This window comes from Chiloscyllium plagiosum, chromosome 22 (genome assembly GCF_004010195.1).
Source record: "Chiloscyllium plagiosum isolate BGI_BamShark_2017 chromosome 22, ASM401019v2, whole genome shotgun sequence".
NCBI classification, from domain to species: domain Eukaryota; kingdom Metazoa; phylum Chordata; class Chondrichthyes; order Orectolobiformes; family Hemiscylliidae; genus Chiloscyllium; species Chiloscyllium plagiosum.
In genome coordinates this window covers 11,366,719-11,390,697 of record NC_057731.1, presented here as the reverse complement: position 1 = coordinate 11,390,697, position 23,979 = coordinate 11,366,719, and the positions used below count along the sequence as shown (strand labels likewise).

Here is a 23,979-nt window from a genome sequence, read left to right as displayed (position 1 = left end):
CTTGTACGCTTAACATTCAGGTCCTGCAGAGTGTGGCTGAACAAAGAGACCTTGAAGCATAGGTTCATAGTTCCTTGAAAGTAGAGTCATAGGTAGATAGGATAGTGATGAAAGAGTTTGGTAAAATTTCCTTTATTGGTCAGAGTATTGAGTACAGGAGTTGGGACGTCATATTGCGGCTGTGCAGGACATTGATTAGGCCACTGTTGGAATATTGCGTGCAATTCTGGTCTCCAAATTTGAAAGGGTTCAACAAAGATTTACAAGGATGTTGTCAGGATTGGAGGGGCTGAGCTTTTGGGAGAACCTGAATGGCTGGGTCTGTTTTCCCTGGAGCGTTGGAGGCTGAGGGGTGACCTTTATAGAGATTTATAAAATCATGAGGGTCATGGATAGGGTAAAGAGACAAGGTCTTATCCATGGCGGGGGAGTCCAGAACTAGAGGGCATAGGTTTAGGGTGTGAGGGGAAAGATATAAAAGGGACATAAGGGGTAACCTTTTCATGCAAAGGGTGGTGCATGTGTGGAGTGAGCTGCCAGAGGAACTGATAGAGGCTGGTACAATTGCAACATTTAAAAAGCATCTGGATGAGTATATGATTGGAAGGGTTTGGAGGGATATGGGCCAAGTGCTGGTACATGGGACTAGATTAGGCTAGGGTAATGGTCACCGTGGATGAATTAGACCAAAGGGTTTGATTCTGTGCTGTTCACCTCAATGACTCTCTGACTCTAAGTGGTTTCCAACAAATAGTTATTTCCTGTTAATGACAAAATCTGGTCTGAATTGATTGAATCGTGGTCAGTCCGGCAAATTGATCATCTTGGTGGTTTGTCTGGGATTTGATACATTTTGGGATGGCTTGTGATTATCAGTCTTCCCAGTTCAGCCATACCATCCTCCAGTTGTACAAACTATCACCATGAAGCACAGCACCCATTGTTGGAGCATCTTGACTCTCGACATTTTCAATAATGTAAGCTGGCCCGCCCCTAGATTCTCAGGTAATTCAATAATGACACTAAATGTAGCTTGCCACTCTCACATATATTCCAAGTTATAAGTTGCCTGTAATTATCTAGGTTTCTTTATTGGCTACACAAGTTCATATTGTGCCTTGCTTAAGGTGATAGGTGTGTGTAGATATTTTTAATCAACCTGTTCAGATAAAGTATATAACAGCTTGGGAGCAGGTGGGACCTGAACCCAGCCCTCCTGGCTCAGAGAATGGCCATTGCCACTACACCAGAAGAGCCTTGGGTATCTGTAACATTGAAAAGGCAGCAGCTAGTAAAAGGTTTGTAGCATATGGTAGCTGACCCATCAGAGTTCTCACAGAACTGTGATGGCATCTGGACCTGGTTGGGTAGATTCTGGCTACAGTCCTTTTCTTGGGCTCTAATTGTTTTGTTTCTCACCAGATTTGGTCTGAAGAATGAGTTCCAGAAACAGAAGAAATACCTGCTCGTCCCTGGCGATTGTACTTTCTGTGCTGTTTGTTCTCATGACCGTGGTGGCTGTGACCTTCATTGCTCTATTTGTCAAAGCTGAAAAAGCTTCAACAGTTGGTATGTGGCTGGGTGGAGTAGGGGAACAGTACCCTTAAAGTGCCATAGGCTTTGTCACTGAAAAAGAAGCAACTTGCGCTACAAAGTGGAATATGGAATGTTAACATCAATACTTTCATTCACTAAGAGTTGATCAGTTATTATCAGCGAAATAACTAAGCTGTGTTCTAGACATTGGAATTGTCCGTCACAAGATACAAATTCCCATAGAGTCTATTGCATGGCTCTAGTCAGTGCTGCTCCAATTACTCTCTGGCTGTTGGGATATCAAGGCCAATGTTATGGTTCGGTGAGTTCACATGATCTCATGAGATTCATCCCCCTTTTTTACCCTTGTTTTTACATCTGCAGGTCTCTTCCCCATTGCTTCTGTTGTTCATTCTGGCCCCAACTCCATGAAAGGCAGCAATATGCTGGAGGAAAACTGCACAGAATCTCTTGGCTCAAAACACAAATCAAATCCTCTATGAAGTCATATTTAAATGCACCGATATTTATCCATGCTGCTTCCCCTTTCCATCAGGTGTATTCACAAATTGGAGGCATCATATGATTCAGAAGATCTGTAAGGTGCCTGGAGATTGCACTGTACTGACTTACCATGTGAACATCTTGGAAAACTGATAGGGATTTGGTTTTTATTTCAATTAATATCCACTGCCTATTATGTCCTTTCAAATTCAGAATTTAACGTAACAGAATCAACAAGCTATTATCTGATTGGAGCTGGTCGTGCGGATTGTACAGGGCCAATTGCAGATGTGCCTTTGGTATGTTAACTTATTTGAATAATTATTTGCTCTTTTATCACTTCTGTGACAATGTTGGCTTCATTGTGCCTTTGTGCAGATTTTCAATACCATGCACTATATTTGTGTACCCTATAGCTTCCTCTGAACACTCTGTCCATCCTACACTATAAGTAGTTAACAAATATTGTTCTCTGTTGGAAACAACGGCACTTTTGATCTGGGGCTAGGAACCTACTGAATGGCTGGTGTACACAAACATTTGCCCTGCACTTGTTCTAGTTTGTCTTTATCCGTCCTTTAGATTTGTTTTATAATTTTAAATCTTCTATTAGATACTTCCTCAATCTTCCACATGCCATGTTAGCACAACCTTTTAACTTTCTAAACCTGTTTAGAAAATTGGATTTCAAAGAGCATGCTCTAATTAGGAATTTATCTAATGTGGTGGTGAACACTTGTCGCTTGCCATAGCCATGTAACCTTTGCTAGAGGTTGCTTTCACTTTATATTGAGGAGGAGATGCTGGTGTTGGACTGGGGTGGGAAAAGTTAAAAATCACATAACACCAGGTTATAGTCCAACAGGTTTATTTAGAAGCATTAGCTTTCGGAGCACGGCTCCTTCATCAGATCGTTAGTGGAGCAGGATCATAAAACACAGAATTTATAGCATAAGATCATAGTGTCATGCAACTGATATACAATATATTGAACAAACCTAGTTAAGTCTGTCTTCTTTTAGAATGGGTTGCAGGTTTCAATTTATTGATATGTAAATCCCAGAACTTCTTTCAAGTCACATTCCTGAGATAACTTAAGGTTTTATCAAAAAAGGTGACATCTCAGCTCAGACAATGCACTAAAGGTGTGAGATTAGAGTCTGTTTGTATACCAATCTTGAGCTAGACTGGTTCTATTTCCAAAGTAGGAATTTAAAAATGTTACATGGATTGACTGCCTGCAGGTTGTGTGCTATTGAGCAAAATTAGAATGTATCTACAAATATAATTCTGCAAATCCAAATTCATCCCATAGATTTGTGTATGTGCGTGCACATGAGCGAGAGAGAGCGTGCGCGGGTGTGCTTGGTAGAGTGTGTACGAGAGAGGGTTTGTGTGTGACTCTGTAGAGAGTAGTGGGGCCTCAACCGGGAGGTGGGGTGAGTCCCATGTTCCGGTCGAGCGTTCTCTCTCGCTCGCTCGCTCTCGCTCTCTCTCATACACACACACACACACACACACACATACAACTGCCACACTCTCATCCATGCACACAACCTCTCACAACTTATACTCAGTTACACTCACACACACACTCTACCAAGCACATACACACACACACTCTCTCTACCTCTCACGTGCACGCACATATACAAGTTTATGGGGCGAATTTGGATTTGCAGATACATTCTATTTTTGCTCAAAAACCACACAACCTACAGGCAGTTAATCCATTATAAATTCCTACTTTGGAAATAGAACCAGTCTGGCTCAAGGTTGGGATACAGACAGATTCTAACCTCGCACCTTTTAATACATTGTCTGAGCTGAGATGTCAGCTTTTTTTTAAATAAAACCTTAAGTTATCTCAGGAATGTGATTTGCAAGAAGTTGTGGGATTTACATATTAATGAATTGAAGCCTGCAACCCATTCTAAAAGATGAAAGACTTCACAGCAATCTGGGTTTGTTCGGTATGTTGTATCAGTTGGAAGACCCTATGATCTTGTGCAATAAATTCTGTGTCTTATGATCCTGACCCACTAGCTACCTGATGAAGGAGTAGCGTTCCAAAAGCTAGCGCTTCCAAATAAACCTGTTGGACCATAACCTGGTGTTGTGTGATTTTTAATTTTGTTCACTGTAGATTGAGCAACCATTAACTGCATGGCATCACAAGTGTGAGGCTGAAACTTTGTAGACTTTGAGAGCTGTTTAAAAAACAGTAAGCAAAATTCTGAACTGTAGTCTGCAACTTCTGAATTTTTATATCCCCTGGGATAAGAGGTCAAAGGTAAGTGGTAAAATTGGAATTCTTTCCAATCTTTACAGCAAAACTATGAGTTAGCTACAGATTTGGATAAGATGCCTTAACACAGAAGAATAGCAAGTTGATTGACAGTGCTGGAGAAAGAGTGCTATACACAGTATTACAGATACTCAACTACTGGAGCAATCATCCCTATACCCACATATGGAGCTGCATCAGGACATTATTTAAATGAGCCACAACGCACTGCAGCACCCAGGAACTACGAGATGCTGAAGAAAAATGCCTGTACAACGTATTCAAGAAAAACGAGTACCTGATAAGCACAATCTGCTGATTCTTACACAACAAACCTAAACAATAAGACACAACACGCCCAGAGACTCTAGCCACACTACCATCATTGAAGACATCTCGGAGATGACAAAGAGCAAAGAAAAATTACAGCCCAGGAACAGGCCCTTTGGCCCTCCAAGCCTGAGCCGATCCAAATGTACTGTCTAAACCTATCGGTCAATTCCTAAGCATTTGTACCCCTCTGCTCCCCACCTACTCATGCATCTGTCCAGACGCATCTTAAATGAATCTATCGTGCCTGCCTCTACTACCTCTGCTGGCAATGCGTTCCAGATGCCACCACCCTCTGTGTGAAGTACTTGCTGTGTGTATCTCCCTTAAACTTTCCACCTCTCACCTTGAAAGCATGACCTCTCATTATTGAATCCTTCACCCTGGGGAAAAAGCTTGTCTCTATCCAAATCTGTCTATACCCTTCATGATTTTGTAAACCTCAATCAGGCCCCCCCTCAATCTCCTTTTTTCTAATGAAAATAAACCTAATCTACTCAACCTCTCTTCATAGCCAGCACCTTCCATACCAGGTAACATCCTCGTAAACCTTCTCTGCATCGATTCCACAACCTTTTGGTAATGTGGTGACCAGAACTGTACACAGTACTCTAAATGCGGCCGAACCAATGCCTTGTACAATTTTAAAATGACTTGTCAGCTCTTACACTTAATATCCCGTCCAATGAAGGCAAGCATACTATATACCTTTTTGACCACTCTATCCACCTGTGCAGCAACCTTCAGGGTACAATGGACCTGCACTCCCAGATGTCTCTGCCCATCAACTTTCCCCAAGGCTCTTTCATTCATTGTATAATTCGCTCTAGAATTAGACTTGCCTAAATGCATCACTTCACATGACGACCAGACTACTCTGGCCCCTTGGCAACATGGTAGCCCACAAACCTACCAACTCACTGAAACAGTGAATGTTTCATGGTGAATCTAAAGGACCCTGTACCAACAACCAGCAGAATGAACATCACATGTAAAATACCCAGCAAGGACTGCAGCAATCATTACATCGGACAGACTGACAGGAACTAGCCACCAGGATGCACAATCACCAACTTGCCACCAAAGGACATGACCAACTATTACTGGTATCCATTTACACAGACAATGAAGGACACCAGTTTGACTGGGACAATACATTCATCTTGGGGCAGGCTAAACAAAGACATGCACAGGAATTCCTAGAGGCCTGGTATTCAAACCGGAACGCCATTAACAAACACATCAACTTGGATACCATTGACCAACCTCTCAGAAAATTAACTGGAAGTGGTATCACCCACTGCAATGGACCGAGACACACGAGTAGAAAGCAGGACAGAACACCAGTGTTTCAACGGAGGCTCACTGATGTTACCTAGCATGATGACGAAACATCTGAGAACAAGTCTACCAGCTCAGCGAGCAAACTTACGACCTGAACTGTATTACACTCTAGACCTCACTGAAAACAGAAAAGCCAGACTGGAAGCCTTTTAAAGCTTTGAGGATACATATTGTACATTCTATTAAATGTTACTCATAATTGATGTCTATTTAACATCAGAACAGAGGAGGCGAGGGAGAATATTGAGCAATATTTGACAGCATTGGTACACCTAGTTGAATCCTGAGAGTGTAGACAACTGAAAGATGATCCTATCAGAGATTGGAATGTCTCTTGGCAGAAGTGATCCTGCTGCAAGTGCACGGGTTGAGAGCAAAGCTGCTTACTCTCAAGAAATCTGTTAACGTGCAAAACTACAGATTATTAATGGGAGAACAGATAAGGCTTTGTATAACGGCAACAGACAACCCAGGTCTAATAAGAATCTCATGGTCAAAAGGAATATCTATTTGTAGACGGAGCAGCAGAAAGATCAAGAGCAGAGGACAGTACGCAACAATTGCAAAGAACACTACAAAAGAAGAGATGGCATATCTAGCCTGTGAAAAGCAGTGGTCTAACTGCAAAAGGATGAATCACTTTGTGCACAAGTGTTCATTGGAAAAAAATAAACCAAAGCGATATCAGATGATGATTCTAATGAATACTCTACAACAGGTTGACTTTGTCAAGTCTAAAGATGGAAAATGGTTTGTAACTCTGAGAATGATTCTGTGTATGACTGCTGAAAGAGGATGTGATATGAATGTGAAGTGTCAGATTGCCACTGGTACATCATGGAACATCAAAAGCTTTGCAGACCCGTGCAAAAGGCTCATTATGGTGAGCCAATGTGAAACCCTCGATCAGAATGTTAAGGCTATACAATAGAATGAAGTTAATCCCAAGTGGACAAAAGAAGGTGAGGGCACAACATAGCAGGAAGGTTAAGGTTTTCAGTTCCAGATAGGTGTTTCGCAAAATCCATCCATCTCAGCTGATGCGAGCCTAATGCTTGAATTGATCATCCTACACATGCCAGACGAGATTTGTGATGCTTCACAGGACAGTAAGCCATTGACTGTTGAACAGATTCTGGAAGATTACGAAGATGTTTTTGTAGGTCTCGATATCTTCCTGTTGAATATCGCCTAGATCAGACAGTGAGACCATGTCAGCATCAACTGAGGTGAGTTCCTCAAGTCCAGTCTCAAAGACAGCTTGGAAGAGCTGGACACGAAGGGAGTAATTGAGGCATAGTTCTTTGAAAGTGGAGTCACAGGTAAACAGGATGGTGAAGAAAGTGTTTGACACACCTACCTTCGTTGATCAGTGCGTTGACTATAGGAATTGGGGTGTCATGTTGCAGTTGTACAGGACATTGGTCAGGCCACGTTTAGAATATTGCACTCAATTCTGGTCAGCCAGTCGGAAGGATGTTAAACTCAAGAGGATGCAGGAAAGATGTCTTTCCTAGGGTGGGGGAATCAAAACTTAGGGGACATAAGTTTAAGGCTAGAGAGGAAAGATTTAAAAGGGACTTGAGGGGCAACTTTTACACGCAGTGGGTAGTGGATGTATGAAACGAGCTGCCAGAGGAAGTGGTGGAGGAGGGTACATTTGCAAGATTTAAAAAGCATCTGGATGGGTATATAAATGAGAAGGGTTTAGAGGGGTATGGGCCAAATGTTGGCAGATAGGACTAGGTCAGTTGAGGATATCTGGTCAGTATGGACAAATTGAACCAAAGAGTCTGTTTCCATGCTGTATGACTCTATGACTCTTTAACTGACAGCTCTGACAGACTGGATTAGCAACATGGAAGCAATGAAGTGGACTGACAGAATGCATCGATGCAAAGTATCTCAAGAAAGCTTTAAAGAAAACTCATATGCCACCCATTGAATAGGTTTTGTCATAATCTGCCAAGGCAAAGGTCTTTTGTACCAAGAATAGATTAGATTAGATTACTTACAGTGTGGAAACAGGCCCTTCGGCCCAACAAGTCCACACCAACCCACTGAAGCACAATCCACCCAGACCCACTCCCTTACATTTACCCCTTCACCTAACACTACAGGCAATTTAGTATGGCCAATTCACCTAACCTGCACATCTTTGGACTGTGGGAGGAAACCGGAGCACCCGGAGGAAACCCACGCAGACACGGGGAGAATGTGCAAACTCCACACAGTCAGTCGCCTGAGGCGGGAATTGAACCCGGGTCTCTGGCGCTGTGAGGCAGCAGTGCTAACCACTGTGCCCCCATACCGCCCCCAAGAAGGATGATCAATGGAAAGTGATGCTGGATGAAAGCATCAGTTTTCTAACTACATTCAGGACACTACTCAGAGAGTCATAGAGCACAGAAACAGACCCTTTGGTCCAACTAGTCCATGCCGACCAAATTTCCTTATCTAAACCAATCCCACTTGCCTGCATTTGACCCATATCTCTCTAAAGCTTTCTTATTCGTGTAGCTGTCCAAATGTCTTTTGAATGTTGTAACTGTACCTGCATCTACCACTTCCTCTGGCAGCTCATTTCGCAAGACAAATCACCCTCTGCGCAAAAATGTTGCCCCTTAGGTCCCTTTTAAATCTTTCTCTTCTCACCTTAAAATTATGCCCTCTTGTTTTGAACTCCCCTACCCTAGTCAGAAGATCTTAGCTATTCACCTTATCTATGTCCCTCAAAATTTTATAAATCTCCATAAGGTCCCTCCTCAACCTCCTGTGAAAGAAGTCCCAGCCTCTCCTTACAACTCAAACCTCCAGTCCCAGTAACATCCATGTAAATCTTTTCTATACACTTTCTAATTTAATAATATCCTTTATGTTTGGCGGATAAGGATGTTGTGCACGCCATCTGGCACTTGGACTGCTCTGGAAGAGTGAAAGGCAGGCAGCAAGGGATAGTGATCCTCCCAGAGTGGAAATTATTGAGGTTGTGGAGACACAATGGAAGAAGCCAACGCTGACCATGATCTGAATTTGTTGCAATTGCTCGAGAGGTTTTACTAGGTGTGCCTGAAGTTGAACAAGAAGAGATGCAATTAAAGATCACTGGAATCATGTATCGAGATTGGATATTGACAGCAAAAGGACGTTTCCAAGACCCTCACAAGGTCAGACCTGAAGCAGATGTGCAGTGACCAACACAAGTGAATGTAATGATGTATTTGAAAACAAAGAATGATGGCAATCACAGCAGGTCAGGCAGCAACTGTGGAGAGAGAGAGAGCAAGCTAACGTTTCGAGTCTAGATGACGACTGTTCATCAGGGTCTTTTTGGATTCACGAACTCCTGAAGAAAATACTTGTTTAAATTGTGGTCACAAGATCAACCTTCTTGCATGCTCCCTGAAGGATGTGCAATAGCATTCGAGCACAGAACAAAGAAACAACTTTCTATTGAATTATAACACAAATGATGATGACACCAATACTGAGGTAAGCAGTTTGGTCACCTTGCATTGTAGTCGCAATAAGACAGGACTATGCAGCAAGGACAAGCATGCAAACTGACCAACACCACACTCAGATTGAGAAAGAGTGCCTAGCCCTCTGTCAGACGCATTGACAGCAGAGTCCGACCACAAAATACTTCGAAGCATCTTTCTCAAACCACTAGTTTCTGCTCGAAAGCATCAGCAACGTATGTTACTTCCTTTGAAAAGCTTTAACTTGGAAATGATGTGCATGTCAGAGGAGCTAAAGCACATTGAGAGCTGTACTCCCAATGACAAAAGTTGAGGTTTCTAAGGCAGAGTGAGAAATCTTCCAGATTCAAATAGCAGAGGCATTTGGATCTGAAAAACAAGCAAACCAAAACTTCAAGTACTGAAGCGAGTAATAATGAATGGATGACCTGAAACCGTCAAGGACACACCTATTGCTAGATGAATGTATTGGGCATACAGAGATCAGCTGATAGTCCAAGATAGTACCTTGTTCAAAGAAAATAGAAACAGTATCCTTAAAAAGAAAAGATGCTGAAGCACATCCTTCCAAACTACCAATAAATTGTTTCAAGTTTAAAAAAGACAGTGTTCTACTGGCCAAGAACGAGCAGTGGGATTAAGCACCATATCAGTCAGAAATATTTGGAGAAATGCATCTGTAAGGACGTTTGTGTTTTGTTATAGCCATGTGATTTCTATTGTTTTCATTTTAGATTGCGTAATCATTAAACATTACTATAAAACTGCACTGTATCACTTCAAAATAATTGCATCTCCACTTAAGTTTGATGTCCAGGGCTGAAGGGAGAACTCAAGATGGGGTCTGACAAGGCTGTACACATGTGGAAGAGTATACCTTCTGTCCCTCTGAATTCCTATTTCTTGAGATAAACCCCAACATTTTTTTTAGCTTTAAAAGCAACTGACTGTGATGCCGGAAATCTCAAAACAGATAATGTTGGAGAAACCTAGCAGCTCTGGCAGCTTCTGTGGAGCGACACAGAGTTAACGTTTGGCGTTAAGTATGACTGTTCTTTAGAGGTCTTCGTTTCAGTTTTGAAGAAGTATCATATTAGACCTGAAATGCTAACTCTGTTTCTCTCTCTCCACAGATGCTGCTAGACCTGCTGAGTTCCTCCACCGTTTCCTGTTTCGATTTCCCTCGCATTCTCAGTTGTACTTTGTCACCACAGCTTTTTGAGATTTGCAAAAAGCACCTCCATCTCTTTGATCCTCTACTATTCCTAGTTTCTTAAGTTTAGAAAGCATGCCCACCTTTAACTTGGCTCCAAAGTGAAAGCTTTGTGGCAGTTTTGACTGTTTTTATTCTGAATGTATCCACTTCTCATCTACTTCCCTGGGGTACGGGAGTCCAAAACTAGAGGGCAGAGGTTTAAGGTGACAGGGGAAAGATCTAAAAAGGACTTAAGGGGCAACTTTTTCACACACCGGGTGGTGCGTGTGAGGAATGAGCTGCCATTAGAAGTGGTGGAGGCTGGTACAATTACAACATTTAAAAGGCATCTGGATGGGTACACGAAAAGGAAAAGTTTAGAGGGATATGGACCAAGTGCTGGTAAATGGGACTAGATTAATTTAGGATATCTGGTCGGCATGGACGTATTGGACCGAAGGATCTGTTTCCATGCTGTACATCTCTATGATTCTATCTACTGAATCTCCCATTAACACTCATCATATCTGTAAAATTATATAGTCCACTGTTCCTTCATCCATGTCCATGATGAGTATTACCAAAACCATTAACACGGTACAGATTGATGGGAACGCTAGTAATTAAATCGTCCCAAACAGATCTTTGTTTATCTTCTCTGTATGCTACCTCCCAATCAGTTTGCAACGCATGTTATAGGGTAATTCAGTGTCATTTCACTGTTGCTCCAAAATTGGAGAGATGTTTTAGGAGAGAAAGGTGTCATTAACCAATTGTGCCTGTGCTTGTATTAACTCTCCAAATTCAAGGGTCTAGTATAATCCCAATTTTTCAGCTCTTTTCCATGTGTAATATTTCCTTTGCAGATGCATACCCAGTTCTATTTAAAAGATATTGTGTCTCAAAAGCTGCATCCAATAAAGCATTGCATAGCCTGACAATGTTCAGAACGAAAACACATCTCTTATGTTTGCTTTGTTCTGATAAAAATCTGAATATTCCTGTCAGCTTTCCAGTGAGAAGAACCTCTCACTATTTATTCTCTCGACTCCATTTATAATTTTGAAAACATCTATTGCATTGCATGCCCTCCACTTGACCTTCTCTCACTCCAGAGAAAAGATCCCACTTTTGTCAATCTTCGGAGCTATAACTCTCCTTTCTTGCTTTCATTCTGGGAAATTCCCTTTGTCTCTTGAGTTATAAGATACAGCTCTATTGGCTTTTATAAAGTTAACTCATTTCCTTGCTTTTCTATTCTAAGTCTGTATTTAACCCATTTCCTTTTTTGTGTTTTTTTTTAAAACTGTCATTCCAGCTTCGAGCATCTCTGGGTTTCACTGTCCCTTCATTCTGTGGAGACTCCTTCCATTCAGGGTATAAATTCCAAACTTTCTTCAACATACAATGTGATATTTTATTTTTATCTGCACTGTACTGCATCCGGCACTTAACAACTACATTTATGTATCTGCATCCTCCTGCATTCTTCCTCTCAGTGTTATATATTTACGGGGTCAAGATGTTTCCTTAAATTTCGTGGAGCAAGTGAGTCGAAGGCATGTTAGTAAAGGATTCGGGTGATGTGTATCTGAGAGAGACTCTCCAGTTTATGTCAAATGCTTTTCTTCCCTTTGTGACTGCTATTATTTTCTCTACTCTACGCATTCCCAATCTGTCTCTATTTTGCTTCTTTAATATGTTGCTTTCTATTCTAATCCCTGGTTGTTGACAATCCACTCTGCTCGTAATGAGTTGACATGTATCCATCCCATTACGAAATTTCGCCCCCTGCTGGTTTGGTGTTCCTTTCAGTCAATAATTTTGGACCATGTACTCTTCCATCTCACTGCAATTAGCTAATTTCCTATTTAACAGAATTATCTTGAATTTACTTTCCTTTTATGTATTTCCAAAGAATCTAATTCTCCAGTGGTCACTATTTACCCATCAGTCTGTTGCACACCCTACTTTGCTTTTCATTACCAGATAAACATTGCTCGGATTAAAGTAATAATCTTGAATGTGATCTGAAGACCCTGCTCACTTTGACCTTAAAAGGTGTTCCTTAATTATTTGTTATTTGTTAATTCTACCAGATGGACTCAGTTGGAGCAGTGTTGATAATTTAAAACATACTTCTCAATAGCTGTATTAACCAGGCCATCGTGCCTTCCTCTCTGCTTCCTCTCCCTCTCTCTCAAATTATCCTGTGACAATTTTAGTTCATTCCTGTCTGGCTTCAATCCAAGTTTCCACCAACATTAGAACATTGTAACCTCCCATTCCTCTTGTTTTCTGCTTTTATTTCTGACACTATTTCTGTCAATATGTACCCATTCACGGTAGTCCATGCGTTTGTTTTTCTCCCTCTTCATGATTATCTTTCAGGCAGCAGGGTGGCTCAGACGTTTGTACTGCTACCTCAGTGCCAGGAGCCTGGGTTCGAATCCTCACTCGAGTGACTGTCTGTGTGGAGTTTGCACATTCTCCCTGTGTCAGTGCGGGTTTACTCTGGGTGCTCCAGTTTCCTCCCACAGTCCAAATGTGCAGGTTAGGTAGATTGACCAGGCGAAATTGCCCATGGTCCAGGGATGTGCAGGCTACGGGGATTAGATATGGGTAATGCAGGGTTGCAGGGATAGGGTAGGGGGCTGAGTCTGGGTGTGCGATTCTCTTCGGAGGGTTGGTGTGGACTCAATGGGCCAAATGTCCTGCTTCCACACTGTAGCAATTCTACGATTCTCAACCCTTGCCTACAGGCCCAAGTTTCAACTCTCCTTGCAAAGTCTTGACTGTGTCAGACAGTTTTGCCCTTTCACTGTTTTTATTCGAAACAGCTCCCACAAAAATTCACCACGATCACATGGAGACTGTCCCCTTTTATCAGTACTCTTGTGTCACATGCATACACAGATTTAAAATTGTTGCCCAGCCTCTGTTCTTTAGGATAAAGATCAGTCTGGTCTTGAACCAGACAATCAGCTTTTGAGATTGATGCAATTATCCTGTGGCTTTGGGATAAAGTGGACATGAAATTGTCATTTCCATTTGCTGAATCTAATAAACATTGTAGATGCACATAATCGGATTAGTTTTGTGTTCACGAGTGTGACTGGACATGTTTTTCACTTGGGTACATTGCTTTTGAAACAACATTGCCATCTGCTTAAGAGTCAAACTGAAATGAAAGCACCTATAAGGATGAGAAAGAAAAGTATTTTTCCCACTCTGGCTTCTCAATCTGTTATAGATCATCTCATGAATTCATCACCACTGCAGTAAAGGACAAAAACATTACACAGATCCAATTCAAAGTTCTACCAAGTTCCCCAAAGACTGAAAATCTTACAAAATAAATGTCTTTGAAGCTTGATTGAAACGTTTTGTAAACCTGTGCTATACTTGACATGCGAATCTTGCTTTTTCACACTGACAATACCAACGACCAGACGAATCTTGAATGCTAATAATGAGAAGGGTACATTGGTATAATGCTGATGTGATATCAGGAAGGGCCCATGTAATTTGCAATGTAAACACTTGCTTTTGCCAATGTGTAGATGGGATATGCCAATCCAGAGCAAACTGCTGCAGGACTCCATACTCGCCTGTACAGTCGGGCTTTTATCGTAGCAGACCCTAGCACAGCAAAGAGGGTGGTGTTCGTCACTGCTGACATTGGGATGGTATCTCAGAAGCTCAGGTTAGAGGTAAGCACTAACTTGTGTACTTATCCTGACAGACAGCTTTTTCTTCCTTTCTATCGATCTAGTTGGTCTAACTAGCAGTCATTAACCATTTTAGTATCCCCAGGAAAACAAAGAGGAACAGAAATGCCAAAAAAAAAACATTTGCAGGCTGTTGCTGCTGACCTGAGTGGTGTCTGCAAATCACCCATTTTTTACAGATCAGGCCCTGGATTGCAGGCTGTTTTGAGCTGGAAGCTGGAAGTTAAATCTCTGCTTCGTTGAATTTTTTTCCATTTGCAGGTTGACCGTGTTTTCTTGGTTATCTTCATGGACTGTGTTCAGGATTTATTTATGTCATAAAGGCTCCATTCATTTTCATCTTGCCCTAAGGGTAGTACAATCTGCTTGATTGTTTCACTGCATTAAATGAGTATTAAGTTTGGACAACACTTTGAATTTTCAAATGTGTCCCAGAATTTCTTTCTTCCCATGGCTATTGTTGACCTTTATTTGCTGACCAGTCTGAAAGGGCACTTTTTCTTACTGCCTTGAGTGTTGAAAGGCATTTTCTCCATTGTACTGTAATCTAAGAGCAAAGCTGCATTGTGTGTTTACACCACATTAAAAATGCTTCATGCTTGTTAATATATAGTTATCCACCTGTATTTCTGTTTTGTATTACCAAAAGTAATGTCCGTGGTGAGCCAAATGAGCACACTCCTTATATTATGTGATTCAGACAGTCTGTATGGATAAAATATAGGAATCTCGAGATAGACAACTGTTAGTGCTTAATAACTTCAATTCCAAAAATGAGCATCTCGGTTCTGTATATTCTTAATTTGCCTTTATGTTCAAGACTATATCACCAACATGTTAATCAAGATAATTTAGTTTCATCAAACTAATACTGTTTTATATATATCTATTTTAGGTTATAAAAAGACTGAAGAGCAAATATGGAGATCTCTATAGGCAAGACAATGTTGTCTTGAGTGGGACCCATACCCACTCTGGCCCTGCAGGTTACTTTTAGTACACACTCTGTTTGATCACAAGCAAAGGTTACATCAAACCATCCATCAATGCCTTAATTCATGGCATAATAAAGGTATTTTACTATATAATAATGGTTATGTGTTTAAGTGTAATATTTTGTACAAATACTATATTAGCCAGTGGATATTGAAGAATTAACTAAAATGTAGATCATATGTAAATAAGGGCAAAACTCCCTTTGTGTTGTTCACTGATAAAGGAAGATTATTCCAATATTTATCACAGCCAATAGACTACTCTGGAAATGCTGTCACTATTAGTAAAATGCAATTATACACAGCATAACAGGAAATGGATAAATCATCATATAATCTGTTTGTCATTAGATTGGATTAGATTACTTACAGTGTGGAAACAGGCCTTTCGGCCCAACAAGTCCACACCGCCCCGCCGAAGCGCAACCCACCCATACCCCTACCCCTACATTTACCCCTTACCTAACACTATGGGCAATTTAGCATGGCCAATTCACCTGACCTGCACATCTTTTGGATTGTGGGAGGAAACCGGAGCACCCGGAGGAAACCCACGCAGACACGGGGAGAATGTGCAAACTCCACACAGTCAGTCGCCTGAGGCGGGAATTGAACCCGGGTCTCTGACGCTGTGAGGCAGCAGTGCTAACCACTGTGCCACCGTGCCGCCCAATGTTGTTTGAGGGAAGATTATGGACCAAAGCTTGTAAAGACATCCCTTCTTGGTATCAGGTCCTGCCACAGATCTTTTCCATTCATCTGAGCAGAGAAACAGATTAACAGCTCATCAAAAAGTTGGCCTCTCAGAAATTGCACACTCCCTCCTTTAAGTATTTGCCTAGATTATGTGAACCAATTGGCCCCACGATTGGAGCATGTAATTTTCCGACCTGGAACAACATAAGATGACCTTGAAAATAGGTGAGTGGGTCACACTATTAACCAGTGTCTGTTTCCAATGTAGGCAGCAGATAAATCTTATGCTTCCTTCAGTGATGATTAAGTTTCAAACAAACTCTTGTAACTCTCCAACTTCCTAATTCTTCAAAGGAAATTTAACAACTGTTTCTTGACATTTGAACTGCAAATTGGTGATTGTTTCCAAGTGATTTATTGCCTTTTAGAACATAAAACAGTACAGCACAGTACAGGCCCTTCGGCCCCTGATATTGTGCCAATATATTATCCTATTCTAAGATCAAAGTAACCTACATACCCTTTATTGTATTATCATCCATGTGCCTATCCAAGAGTCGCTTGAATGTCTCTAATGACTCTACTACCACCGTTGGCAGTGCACTCCACAAACCCACCATTCTCTGTGTAAAGAGCCTACGTCTGATATCTCCCCTCAACCTTCCTCCAATCACCTTAAAATTATGCCTCCTTTTGAATAGCCATTTCCATTCTGACTATCCATTCTATCTATGCCTCTCATCATCTGGTACACCTCTATCAAGTCACCTCTCATCCTTCTTCGCTCCAACGAGAAAAGCCATAGCTCCTTCAATCTTTCTTCATAAGACCTGCCCTCAAGTCCAGGCTGCATCCTGGTAAATCTGCTTTGCATCCTCTCTAAAGCTTCCACATCCTTCCTATAATGAGATGACCAGAACTGAAGACAATATTCAAAGTGTGGTCTAACCATGGCTTTATCGAGCTACAGCATAATCTCGTGGCTCTTAAACTCAATCCCTCTGCTCATGAAAGCCAACACACCAAACGCCTTCTTAACAACCCTATCAACTTGGGTGGCAACTTTGAGGAATCAGTGATTGTGGACCCCAAGATCCCTCTGCTCCTCCACACTGCCAAGAATCTTGCCTTTAACCCTATAATCTGCATTCAAATTCGACCTCCAAAACTTCACACTTTTCCAGGTTGAACGCCAACTGTCACTTCTCAGCCCAGCTCTGCATTCTGTCAAAGTCTTGTTGTAACCTACTACAGCCCTCCACACTATCCACAACTCGACCAACCTTCGTGTCATCGGCAAACTTACTAACCCACCCTCCCACTTCGTCATCCAAGTCATTTATAAAAATCACAAAAAGCAGAGGTCTCAGAACTGATCCCAGTGGAACACCACTGGTCACCGAGCTCCAGGCTTAATACTTTCCATTTACTACCATCCTCTGTCTTCTATGGGCCAGCCTTTTGTTGTTGGTGTTTGAACCAGTCAAGTATAATGGTAACCGAACAGTTTTCACATGTCCCACTTCCTTTATCCTCAATGTGCGTGCAATCAATGTATTTCAGATTCCCACATGTTCTGGATGTGTATTAGACTGTTATTATTTCAGCAGATTAATGTTCAGTATCACGTTCTAAATTAATCAGGTATGGCTCTGAATAATGTAATTCCAACTGAGAAGGTTTCTAATGATCTAATTTAATGATTTATCATTCAAGAAGGGTTGTCTTCTTTTTAGTAACAATGGTTACCATTTGGAGTTTTAACCCCAGTTATTGGATCAGATGAGCTCTTGCTCCCTATCAGGCTGGCTATGTCTTATCTCAGTCAATACCAAAGTAAGAGAACAAGAATCAAATAGGAAGTCCTTATGACTTCACTTCCTGTCTCTTTATGACTATATCATATGCCCTCACGTACTCTTCTGAAGGCTACAGACCTATTATTCACTGCAAGATGTCTCAGGTTATAAACTGACAAACTCATTTAGTGGCCATTAAGTACATAAGTGAAGAAACCACACTAGAAGTATAGTTCTTCCTCATCAGAAGACAGACAATGACAGTCACATTTGTTACATGAGACTAGAGTATAATTTGATCTGGGCCCATGCCCTTCAGGCCTCTGAGTCTAATGGGGCTGGATTCAGATTCTACTGCAAAGGCTTGAGCACATAACCAAGACTTCAGTTCAGCAGGAATGCTATGTATTTTGTTTTGCTGTCTGCCAAATGAAGGACTAAATGGCAAACTCATTTGCCTTCTTTGGTGAAAGATCTCACAGCAGAATTCAATGGCCTTCCCTGGTCTTCAATGCTAATCTCTGAAACAACATCACAAAACCAGATTAAAAACAGAATAACAGGACACTACCTCGTTGTGTGCAAGGGGGCTGCCATGTTTCCAAAATTGCAATGATGCCTCCTCTTCAAAAGACTATGAAATGCTTCAGAATATCCTGAAGTAATGCTAAGTTCTACAGATTTCATTTCTTCTTTTTTCTCTCTCTTCCTCCTTCTCTCTTTCTTCTTCTCTCTCTCTCCAAACAGAAGATAGAGAAGAGGAAATTTACATATGAGACAAAATGTCAATCAAGCCCATGGAAAAATGTAACATACAAAATGTCTACATTGGGTTGAATGTTTTGTGTATTTGACCAAAATCAAGTTCCAATATCTATACCTATTGTCTCAATTTAAGTTGGGCTGTTTTCTGTGAGTGTAGCTTTTATTTAAACCCTGTGGGTGCTGTGTCACCTGATGAAGCATGACACATGTGTCTCACGTTATGTTACCTTCTGGGTAGTTTATGACAGCAACCATTTTGCTCTGCCTTCTATTTAAGAAGGTAATGTTTCTGAGATGAAATTTCCAAAAATATAATGTAACTTAATACATTTTCAATGGAAACTTTCCTTAATTACCCACTGCTATCATCACTTTGATAAATGATGACAGAAGTAAATTGGAAAATGTGCTTCTTAGATAATAGAAAGCTTATTGCTTTATTTGATTTTATGTGAAATGGAGAAAGCTTACTGAGTCTAAAGACCATTTCCTGCTCTTAGTCATTTGAATGTACATTACAAATAATGTAATACCACATTACTTTAGATATAAAATTACAGTCGTTTTTCTTGACAAAAGATGTTTTAAGCTATTTGGTCTGATGAATGAAATTGTATGGAATCAATTTAGTTTTAAAAAGTGGTGTATTCCCAAAAATGAATTGCCTCCTTCCCCTAATATTTATTCCAGTCAAGAAAAGTCACCGACACAGAGTTGATTCATTAATACCGCCCATCTTCTAATCAGAAGCGCCTGAGGTATATGAGAACAATTTGGACCAAATTGCCCTTTGGTTTTAAACACCTCTTGGTGCCTGTCTGAAATTAAAACTTTCAAATGTGGAGGTCACCGGAACAATCATTGTTTTTGAATACTGTGGACTTTTTTTTTCCAAAATGTTATATATTTGCTTCAAATGATGTGGTTGGACGAATTTGGATCTTTGCTGCATTAATATGCTTTGCATCTGTCTTTTTCAATTCCTATTTCCTCAGAGCATTGATATTGCACACAAGAACATGAAAGCAGGAAGAATATTTATAAATAAGGGAGAAGTGGAAGGCAGCAACATAAACAGAAGCCCCTATTCTTACTTACAGAATCCACAAGGAGAACGAGCCAGGTACCCAATGGAAATAAGAATCAACTAAATATTTTGGGCTTGACAAGTAATCAGCAAGTCTATATGAGAAGTGAAAGCAAAGCAAATAGTGTAACCACAGCAATGGTAATGCCAGGTCAATTAGTAAATAGTGCTTGAGTTTGTTATTTAGTTATCCATTAAGCTGGCTTACAGATTTTCTATTGAAATGAATTTCCATAACCATTGAAAGTCGTTAAAATTGGAAGGACAAATTGAAAGAACAGCTAATAAAGCATACAGTATTCTAAGCTTTGTTAATAAGGGTAGAGGGTGTCATAGAGTTGTACTGCACTGATACAGACCCTTCAGGCAAACTCGTCAATGCTGACTAGATTTCCCAACTAAACTATTCCTGTGCATGGGCAAGGTGGTAACGTTGAACTTGTACAAGACACTACTTAGACCCCAGCTGGAGCGTTACATCTTAAATCATATGCACTAAACTTTAGGAAACTTGTGAAAGCACTAGAGAACGATTCCAGGATGAGGAATTTCAGTGCTGAAGATGCAAGTTGATACTGACTACCTTGTAGAAAAGAAGGTTGAGAGGACATCTCTTGAAATATTTAAAGTCGTGTACAGTCTAGATAGATTAAACTGAAGAAATGTGGTAGTGTGGTAAGAAATTGCACAGATTCACTATCATTTGCGAGAGAAAAATTCTCTCCATCCCTGCTTTAAATGGGTGACCCGATACTCTGAGATTATTACCCTTTGTTCCCAGATTCCCAGAATGGGAAACAATCTCTCAGCATCTATTATGTCAACATCCCTAAGAATCTTATACATTTCAATAAGGTTCCTTATTGTTCTTGTAAACTCTAATAAGTACACACCCAAGATACTCAACCTCTCCTCAAGAGAAAGTCTGTCCAAACCCAAGATGAGCATAGTGAACCTTTTCTGGACTGTCTCCAATGCCAGTATATCTTTCCTTAATTAAGAGAATCAAAGCTGTACTTTACTTACGGTCTGACCAGTGCTTGTAAAGTTTTAGCAAGACTTCCCCAATTTTATACTCTGTTCCCTTTGAAATAAAGGTTGCAAAGTCCTTATTATGAACTGAACTTTGGCACTAGGTTTTTGTGGTTGATGCATGAGGACACCTAACTCCTTCTGTTCTGCAGCTTTGATCCATTTAAATCATATTTATGTTCGTGGTTTTAAAATGTATAGGTTATTTTAAAAATGTCTGTACAAGACCAAAATTGACACCAAACAGCTGAATACATCAAATCATTTTCACTTTTGCTTTGAGTTGTTTCTTTATTCCATGATCCCTTGCCTATCACTGCCATTACTGACACCACAGACCATAGCCCCATCTCACACGTAGCTGCACATTCTACCTGAAGATCGAAACAACTTCTGTATTTACTAACTGAACCCATTTCACCAAAACAAGATGTTCTATTTCTCTATTATGCCAGTTATTTTGGAAAGTATAATAATTGAAGCGCGTGTATATTCTAATTGTTTGCATTGGAGCCCAGGATGTATTTTTTGTGATAATCTATGACATAGACTGGAGATGGAGACATTCCTGATGAAGGGCTTATGCCTGAAATGTTGACTCTCCTGCTCCTCAGATGCTGCCCGACCTGCTGTGCTTTTCCAGCGCCACACTTTTCGACTGTAGATGGAGACAGTTGAGTCTCCAGAAGTTACCCGAATTACAGACGCATCTTACATGATTTAAAAGAAAATAGCAGTAACTTTTGCCTTCATAATTGGTATATACACACATTCTTTTAGCCATGGTTCAGTCAATAGCACTCTCAGTTTTGATTCCGAGTTTGTGATTTCAAATCTCTTTCATGACCTGAGCATAAAACTTTGGCTAAAGCTTGAAAGCATTCTGTTTACCTGCACCACAACGAGGATAAAACTTCAAAAGAATTTCAGTGACTGGAAAGTACTTTGGAACATTCAGAGGTCATGAAAAACGCTGTATGAATGTCAATCTGCCTTTCCTGTTCCTGGGCCTGTGGGAAGCTGCTGACACAGGATGGTTGTGATGTTTAATAAAGTCACTGCACTACAGAAATAATGACACCAAAAGAGAAAATGCTGGAAAATCTCACAGGTCTGGCAGCATCGGTAAGGAGAGAAAAGAGCTGATGTTTTGAGTCTAACTGACCCTTTGTCCCGGACGAGCCCAAGTTTCTTAAAAGGAGCTTTGACAAAGGGTCAGTTAGACTCAAAAAATCAGCTCTTTTCTCTCCTTACAGATGCTGCCAGACCTGCTGAGATTTTCCAGCATTTTCTCTTTTGGTTTCAGATTCCAGCATCCGCAGTAATTTGCTTTTATCCAGAAATAATTGATGGTGTGTTTCAGCGTGATAAGAAACTCTCCTTTAGCACTGCATGGTACAGTCCTCAGGATCATCAGGGTAATTTATCACCTCCTGGAGGAATAATGGATTTTCTGTAATTAACCTACGGCCTGTGCCTTCTCATGGAAACTTTCCAATAAATTGATCACTTCCACAGCATCAAATATCCCTGCAGATCAGTTCAAAGGTCTTCATCATTAGGTTATTCCATAGCCTTGCTGCAACCTGCCCAGAAAAATCTTGATTTGGAGCTGCTGGTGTTGGACTGGGGTGTGCAAAGTTAAAAATCACGCAACAACAGGTTATAGTCCAACAGGTTTACTTGGAAGCACACCAGCTTTTGGAGAGAAATCTTGGATAGCTTGGACCATCTATTTCTCTCTCTGTCCATTGCTACCTGCAGTATGCTCCACTACTAACTATGAATTTCTCAGAACTACATTCCAAATCCTTTTGCATTTGAAAGGTCATTCTCCCCCTCTCCGTCTGCTTCTTAAAAGCTTGCATTCTTATCAGTATCTTTAGATGTTCAAGAGCCCGACATAATTGGAAATTGCATGAATTATGAACAGGTTCTCCCAAATAAAATGAGAATTTCCCTTTACCGAATTGAATTGAAGTGAATTTATTGTCACATGTACTGAGGCACAGTGAAAAGCTTTGTCTTGCGAGCAATACAGGCAGATCACAGAGTTAAGTAGCATAGATAGTAAATAATAGGTAAACAGCGGCAAAAACAAAAACACAGGTACAGGTAAATGTTAAGAGTTTGTGAGTCCATTCAGTATTCTAACAACAGTAGGGTAGAAACTGTTCCAAAACTGGCTGGTGCGTGTGTTCAGGCTTCTGTACCTTCTCCCCGATGGTAGAGGTTGTAGAAAAACATTGCCAGGGTGGGATGGATCTTTGAGAATGCTGGCGGCCTTTCCTTGACAGCGGGCCTGGTAGATGGGCGATTGTCCGGGCTGAGTTCACCACTCTCTGTAACTGCCTCCGATCTTGAAGGGTACAGTTGCTGTACTAGGTAATGATACATCCAGACAGAATGCTCTCGATGGCACATCTATAAAAATTGACAAGAGTATTCACTGAGATCTATTATTGAACAAGTCTTGAGATTCAATGTGCTTAGAAATTAGCTTGCAGTTGTTTGTGATTTACAATAAGGTGGGAAGCAGCATCTTTTCATTTTGTTGCCTTGTTTTGAGTGAAATGAATGAAAGTTTAGATAGAGTAATGAAATAAATCAAATAAATATCAAAAGTGGTCTGTTTATTGACTTAATTAAATGTTATCATTTATATAGGTACAAATCAAATACAGATAAAGAACTGGTCCTACTCAAAATGGTGGATCTAGATGGACATGGCATTGGCATTCTCAGGTACATTACTTCCACATCTTGTTGAACCTATTTGGGGTGGTCACTGATCTTAGACTGTTCAGGTCGTTTCAATAAATTGATGGAGTTCATAGCTCCTCAAAGGATATATAAACTTTGGGAGAATCTTTATTCCCAAGTAGAAAAATTCATTTGCTCTTGAAATTCTTTCACTAAAAGGATTTAAAATGCAATAATAATTGTGCTTTCAGTTTCTATAGATTACATGCCAGATGTGTTTTTCCTGTAACATTTGGGATCTCTGGTGTCATAATCTGAAATGATTTTAATGCCCAGGATTCTTTAAAAACCTTCAGCAACTGTCATAGAGATGGACAGCACGGAAACAGACCCTTAGGAGCAACTCGTCAAAGCTGATCAGATATTCCAACCTAATCTAGTCCCACTTGCCAGCACCCGGCTCATATCCCTCCAAACCCTTCCTATCCATATA

At 40.7% G+C, this 23,979-nt stretch overlaps 1 protein-coding gene across 1 annotated transcript in view; it reads left to right on the top strand.

Moving 5' to 3' along the window:
* Nucleotides 1-23,979, top strand: part of asah2 (N-acylsphingosine amidohydrolase 2) — a 96,195-nt gene that overhangs the window by 14,297 nt on the left and 57,919 nt on the right. The window contains 6 exon segments of the mRNA XM_043712370.1: nucleotides 1,423-1,569; nucleotides 2,254-2,339; nucleotides 14,242-14,391; nucleotides 15,305-15,481; nucleotides 19,660-19,787; nucleotides 23,451-23,528. Coding sequence (XP_043568305.1) covers nucleotides 1,437-1,569; nucleotides 2,254-2,339; nucleotides 14,242-14,391; nucleotides 15,305-15,481; nucleotides 19,660-19,787; nucleotides 23,451-23,528 — 752 coding nt within the window. The 5' untranslated portion in view covers nucleotides 1,423-1,436.